The 7,424-nt window shown below is 34.8% G+C and overlaps 2 protein-coding genes across 2 annotated transcripts; both read left to right on the top strand.

Annotated features, from left to right (window-relative positions):
* Positions 1–1,942: 1,942 nt before the first annotated feature.
* LOC132631171 (uncharacterized) lies at positions 1,943–3,357 on the top strand. Its single transcript, XM_060346766.1, has 4 exons — positions 1,943–2,235; positions 2,399–2,687; positions 2,761–2,950; positions 3,026–3,357. Exons 1-4 carry the CDS (start codon positions 1,943–1,945, stop codon positions 3,355–3,357), a joined length of 1,104 nt encoding a protein of 367 aa, XP_060202749.1.
* A 110-nt stretch (positions 3,358–3,467) lies between these two features.
* Positions 3,468–5,301, top strand: LOC132631170 (uncharacterized). The gene is made up of 5 exons (XM_060346765.1): positions 3,468–3,614; positions 3,781–4,195; positions 4,333–4,381; positions 4,495–4,589; positions 5,204–5,301. Exons 1-5 carry the CDS (start codon positions 3,468–3,470, stop codon positions 5,299–5,301), a joined length of 804 nt encoding a protein of 267 aa, XP_060202748.1.
* The last annotated feature ends 2,123 nt before the right edge of the window (positions 5,302–7,424 follow it).

The following is a 7,424-nucleotide window of genomic DNA, read 5'->3' as shown; positions in this document are numbered from 1 at the left end:
AGTCTCAGAATCAAAGAATATACAACAAAAGAACGAAAATTGAAGAATAAAAACTACTATAAATCTGGAGAAAATTTTACACTGCATAGCAACTTTTGGCGAGGTAGCGTTCATCCGATGAAGATGCTCCTAATATAAAGGAGCAAACTATGTGACGTTTGAGTTTAAAAAACCATCATTTAAATTTTCTGAAATGAAATAACATTTCTCAAAAGGTAAAAACAGCACGTTTGCAACTTTATTAGGTTGTAACAATTTCATTATTGCACAAATGATCAGTAATTGCTAAATTAATAGCAGTGACCTTTGGACTTTCTAAACTGAAAAAATTAAAGATAGGTAATTAAGAGAATGTAATTAAGACACAAATTTTAGGCTTTCTAATAAATCATATAAATAGAAAAAATTAAGAAAAATGTCAAACATTTGAGAAAAAAGATAAATGGCCTTCTAGGCCATAAATCATATAAATAGAAAACATTAAGAAAAGTGTCAAAAATTTGAGAAAAATAAATAAATGACATTCTAGGCCATAGAGAGGTGGTACATCACCTTGTCTATTCCTAGCTTTATATTATATATAGAATATGTATCATTTTTATTTGGAACTTACTGCAGGTTGTCGTACGACTTATTCACTTGAGAATTATTTCTACAACTTCAATGCTATCATTGCATATTTTAATGGGCAAAGAACATATATATACATCTTTAAAGTAAATATTTACAAAACGCGACGATAGTTTTCAGTTTACAAGATATAACAGTACAATACTTACAAACCTATACAAAACCCAATTAGAGGCCAAACCCACGGAATCACGCACGCAAATACCGTTGATTCCTACTCTTCCCATAATATCTCCCTCGATTTTTCTCCCCCAATTTCGCTCAATGTTTTCGCCCTATCTCTTCAGTTTTCATTGAGGATTCGAATGTGATTGAAGAAACAACTGCAACGTTGATAAACAATCAATTCCTCAATCAAAAACCATTGAAGTATCAGAAGTAATACAAATTTCGAGTTCCAAAAAAAAAAAAAGGAGCAAGTATTTTCCTTTTTTTTGTTGTTGATATTTTGTGGAAGAATACAATCTGATTTAATAGAAGTCGATTGATGCATCAATTACCTAAACAAATTATCAATTATACGCGATTGAAATTTCAGAAGAACCATTCAAAATCGTACGAATCAAAGGTTTATTAGTGTAACAATGGCGGATAGCACAATGCAGTCAATAATGATACAACACAGTGGAAGATGGGACGCATCGGGTGAATATATTTGAACTCCAAATACATTATGTTTTGAAGGCAATTAAAAGCATGTAATCTCGTGCATGAAAGAATTTGTATGAAAAGTTGTATGAACTTCATATAATAAGTAGATTCTGTAATATGGAATTGATTTTGTTCAGGAAAAATTTGTCTATTGGAGTATGTATGAATTTTGGTTGAAAGTTGTATGAACTCCGTATACTAGGTAGATTCTGTAATGTGGAACTGATTTTGTTCAGGAAAAATTTGTCTATTGGAGTATGTATGGATTTTGGTTGAAAGTTGTATGAACTCTGTATACTAGGTAGAGTCTGTAGTTTGGAACTAATTTGGTTCAGACAAAATTTGTCTATTTTAGTATGTATGAATTTTGCTTTAAAGTTGTATGAACTTCGTGTAACAGGTCGATATGTAGAATTCAAATTTGAAGGAATCCAGTACGATTCAAATTCGAACTATAATGGATTGATTTCTACAATTGCTGCTCAACTGGGGATAGATACCACAGTCCAAACCATAATGATTAAATACATTGCTAGTGACTGATGCCCACCAATGATCATACACAACGACATGGGTGTTTGGGTATATTTAGATAAAAAAAAAAGAGTACAAAGATTTCTTCAGTAGGTTTCCTTTATGTATCACATTGGAGGATAGTGAAATGGAGGGAATTGAATTCCATCATGATGGTGAAAGTAGTTCCAGTTCAATAAACAGGGGTCGAGAAATTCAATCTTCATACATGGGAAATATTATTGAACAAATTGATATGGCTTCAAGTGAACATATTGAGTTGTTGGATAGTCGTGAAACTGAAATAATAAGCGACCCTCGACATGAATTTGTTGTGGAAAAACATATTTACAAGGATAAAGAAATACTCAATGCAGTTATGAGGCAATATGCCTTTATGAAGCAGTTTCAATTTCGAGTGAAAAGGTCTGGTACAAAAAGGTACGAACAAATATTATTGTTTATTGTAGATAAATAAAAAATTTATGAAGCATGTATGTATGTAAATCACATAAATAATATAGGTGGGTGTATGAATATTGTATGATGTATGTATAAAAATGTATATTTTCAATGTTTCTGATGTGTACTTCTTCATCAATAGCTATCATCTCGTATGCCCTGGTGACAATTGTTCATGGTGTTTAAAGGCCTCAAGTCTAAATGAGTCAAGGCTTTTCAAGATTAGGAATTTCTGTGATGTGCACACATGCTTGTTAAAGGATAGAATTTATGAACAACGTCAAGCAACTTCCAATGTCGTCAGCATTATTATAATGGATAAGTATGAAGATCCAAAAACAATATACACACCCAAGGATATATCTAGGGACATGAGGAAACAACATGGTGTAACATTGACCTACATGCAAGCTTATAGAGCGAAGCAAAAGGCAATGATTATGTTACGATGGGGATCCCACCGACTCGTACAGTAAAATTCCAGCCTACTTATACATTTTACAGAAGACATATCCGGGATCGGTTGTAAGATTGGAAAAAACAGAGGAAGACAGTTTCTTGTATACCTTTGTAGCACTGGAAGCTTGTATTAGAGGATGGGAGTATTGCAGACCTATAGTGGTGGTTGATGGAACCCATCTTAAATCAACTTACAAGGGGACTATGCTAATTGCTTGTACATTGGATCCAGGAGGTTTGTTTTTTATCTTCTTCTTTTTTTAAAAAAAAAGAGTTTATAACTGATTGTATTATTTGTGTATGGAAACAGGTAGTATACTATCGCTTGCATATGGTATAGTTGATTCCGAAAACGATTCATCTTGGACATGGTTGTTTGAGCGGTTCAGGGATGCTTTTGGTGAGAGGGAGAACATGTGCTTTGTGTCGGACAGGCATGAAAGTATATGGAATGCGAGTGCAGCAGTGTACCCTGGGCTGCCTCATTATGCCTGTATTTGGCATTTGTGGAACAATTTAATTAAGCAAAGCCACAGAAACAAAGAGCAGATGAGGAAATTATACTATGCAATGGCTAAGGCATACACCCTCCAAGAGTTTAACGAATGCATGGGAAGGGTGACCAAAAAGATAGGAAGCTGAGGAGATACTTGTTTGAGATTGGTTATCATAAATGGACACGGATACATGCAACAGTAAAAAGAACATGGACACAGACTTCAAACATAGCTGAATCTATAAACAATGCTACAATGAATGCTAGGGAATTGCCGGTGGCAAAATTATTGGATTTTATGAGGGAATTGGTTGAAAGATGGAATGCGACGCACAATGAAGAAGCAAAGAATACATTCACAGATCTTACTAAAAAGTATCAAGAAATTATCAACAAGAATGAGGTATTATCACACCGCATGACTGTAAGATAATCCTTCTGTTAACTTATATCCTTTTTTTTTTTTTCTCTCATATGTATGAAAACTCTATAATATGTGTATATATGTTGTATGTTTAGTTTAGTGTATAATTTCTGAATTACTTGTACAAATGTAATTTTGATTGCAGGTACGAGCTTCCACTGAATTTCTACATACAGTGATTGATGGTGTTAGGAGGTTCACAGTGTGTCTTCGAGCTAGGGCGTGTACTTGTGGAAGATTTCAACTGGATGAGATACCTTGCGGGCATGCTATGACTGCTATAGTGTATAGGCACCAACATGGAGCGGAATATACCTCTGCCTACTACAACAATAAGAATTTCCTAGATACATATGCAATACCAGTTGTGCCTCTTCCATGTGAAAGAACATGGGATATACCGAGGCATGTAAAGGAAGAGATTGTGTTGCCACCAGATGGTAAAAGACCACCAGGAAGACCAGCTACCAAACGAATGAAACCATTCCACGAGGGGAAATTTAAGAAATCAACAGTGACATGCAGTAGATGTGGTACAGAAGGCCACAATAAGAAGACCTGTAGCAATATTCCAAAGGGAAATTAAATAGTCGACAATGTTATGGCGGTGATATTTTTTTTAATGACAGTAGAAACTCTGTTTTTTTTCTTTTTTAGTAACAGTAGAAACTGACTCTGTTTATTTTTTATTTTTTAGTAACAGTAGAAACTGAGTACAATTTTAATAATAATAATAATGTTGAAAAGTTGATATGAATTTGGTTATCAACATTACGTGTTTGGTTTTGGTTGGCTATAATAAAATCTTATAGTTTGTCTGCAATATGTATGGTTACTGTATGAATAATGTATTTAACAGGCTGATGTATTGTGGTAAATATGTCAAGCTCACATTACCTGTGGTTTGTTGGTGGACTCACTGGCTTTCACTTGTATCTAATAAGCACCAATCAGGTCAGTTGCTTTACCTTGTATTCATGTTGATAGAATTGGGTTTTACCACAGGAAGGCCTTTTGTGTTTTGCCTTCTGGCTGCTTTTATACCTTTGTTGGACCCATGAATATGCTGCTGTTCCTTTAGCAGAATATGATTGGGACCTTTTGATTCCTTTTTAGTGACCTTATGATGCAAGGAAAAGAGGAGGAGCCTAATGTACTACTTTCTCTGTTCCCATAATTGCTTCTGCATTTTAGTATACTGTTGGACGGGAGGGTAGGGTCAGGTTGGTGTTTTATGTCTTCTTTTTTATTTCAAGTTGTTCCTTCGCATTTATCTATAATAGATGCAGGCAGTTCTGGTGAAGGTTTTGGGCTGTTCTGATTTAGGATAAACTGCACTCTGGTTTTCTTGCTTTTCTTTCCTTCTAATCATTTAAACCAAATAATCTGTTTTGGTTGGGTGGTCATGCATCAGGTTTCTTTTAGTCAAACTACTGTCTATATAAGTTAAAGTAAAATAACTTTTAGACAAGGTGTCTTGCTGTGAGATCCCACGCAAAGCTTGACACCTAAATATGTCAGAGCTCACATTACATTATTTTCAATTTGGCATTTCTTACAATCTGCAGAACCTGAAGCAAGAGCAGCTACACGATTCAAAACGCCTCTCAAACCAAATTGTATGAAAGACGTATCAAATATGATTAATAAACTCAAAGATTCATAGCAAGATGAGTTACAATATTTGCATAACAAAACAGGCAAAAACTTAAGATGGATCCCAACAAAATGTATCATAACCACTCAAAGATTCATAGCAAGATGAGTTACAATATTTGCATAACAAAACAAGCAAAAACTTAAGATAGATCCCGACAAAATGTATCATACCCAGTCACCAACAAACTATGTTTTTACATCAAACGCTACAAACTAGTAACTCTAAAAACTAAATTTTCACTTTTCGTTTAGGTCTCGGTAATTTTTCCCACTGGGGGACAGGTTCCTTGCGAATTCTTGGCCCACCTAATTTACCGGTAACCAATCCAGTGGCTTCACACTCACTAATAGCTCCAGCATCCTGCTTTTGCCTTGCATAATCCCACAGTAGGGCACCATACCTACTACGGTGAAGATGATGATCGAACTCGTCCTTTGGGATTTCCAAGATGCCTTGGCTGATATATTCAGCAAATGCACATACATAGACTCCACAATCACAAAAGAAAATGATAATGGAATGTATGAGAAAAGAATTTTTTATGTATGAAAACTATCAACATATGTTAAAAATTGCAAAAGACCATATTTCATAGAATAAATATACGTACTTTGATTCTGGATCTTGTTCTGGCAAATTCTCCACGAGGACATAATCCAAAGGATCAGAAACACCCTTCTCAATGTTTTCTATGTTATTCTTCCAGTCTACGTCATCCCTTTTGCCATAAAATCCAGTACTGTTAAAGAAGAGTGGTATCATTTTTGCCAGTTTTTGAACAATTTCTCTAACCGTACGAGTGTGCGCTACACCTCCTGGGAGTGAATCATAGACATAAAGACACCTGCTTTGTATAGATAAAACAGCCAACACCCAATGATGTTTCTGGCCTACATTAATCGGTATGAGCACATAGTCGACTTTATCCCAAGCGATATTTGCAAGCAACTTATACCCACGGATAACTTGCGCGACATCATGTTCTGGAGTGATCAGACTAGGATCATTATGGTTATCCTTGAACTGATTGTAAATTAACTCAACCCACGACTTGAAAAAAACATCAGTTGTTACGTATCTGACTGGATTATTTGGCCCATACTTGGCCTTTTTCCTCAGGTAATACATAATCACATCAACTTGCTGAAAACATGTCAATTAAACTATGAATCAGATTTAAGGATACCACATTTCATACACATTCCATACATATGTTTGTCTACTGTCTTAGACGACATAAAAGAAAAAACCACATTCCATACATATTACATACATATTTCATACATATGTCTGTCTACTGTCTTAGACGACATAAAAGAAAAAACCACATTCCATACATATCCCATACATATGTTTGTCTACTGTCTTAGATGACATAAAAGTAAAAACCATATTCCATACATATTACATACATATGTTTGTCTACTGTCTTAGATGACATAAAAGTAAAAACCATATTCCATACACAAGACACATAATAAGAAGAAACCAATCTTTAACAAAAAGCAATCAACTATGAGACCCGAATCACATTTAAATTATTCTAACAGTGTCAGCCCACACATAAGAGACGAACCACAATACAAAGCTCGTAGGACCAACAAAATATACACATGAACGACCTAAAGCAGAATATATTCAGACTAGTTTCAATACATATTTCATACACTGTGGAAGTCAAAAATCATAGTCAGACAATTTATAGGTTCAAGACAACGTACCGAGTCTTGCCAACACTTTCCAGTAGTCAGTATAGTGTGGAACCACTCCATTTTGTCGACTGTATGAACTCCCATATTAAAAGGATTCACAATCTTATTGGCCTTTTTAGAGAACACTGACTCCCTGCAAAATAACAGATGTTTTAAAATTGTAGAATAACATGTGTTAAATAAATAATTCTTTGTAAAATAGCTGATGTGTTCAATACAGACCTCCCATGTCTTGTAGACATTTTCGATTTCACCCAATCCTTAAATTCGGTGATCAGATCATTGTTAACATCAAAGCCAATGCAATTTGTGAATGGGTGTTTAATGTGAAAGTATGTAGGAGAATTGATTGTGCTGCTGCCGCCTGAACTAAAATCAGTGTATGGTGATTTACCATACGGTCCAGGATTTCTATTT

The sequence above is a fragment of the Lycium barbarum genome, chromosome 3 (genome assembly GCF_019175385.1).
Source record: "Lycium barbarum isolate Lr01 chromosome 3, ASM1917538v2, whole genome shotgun sequence".
NCBI classification, from domain to species: Eukaryota; Viridiplantae; Streptophyta; class Magnoliopsida; order Solanales; family Solanaceae; genus Lycium; species Lycium barbarum.
This window is presented reverse-complemented; position numbering and strand designations above follow the sequence as displayed.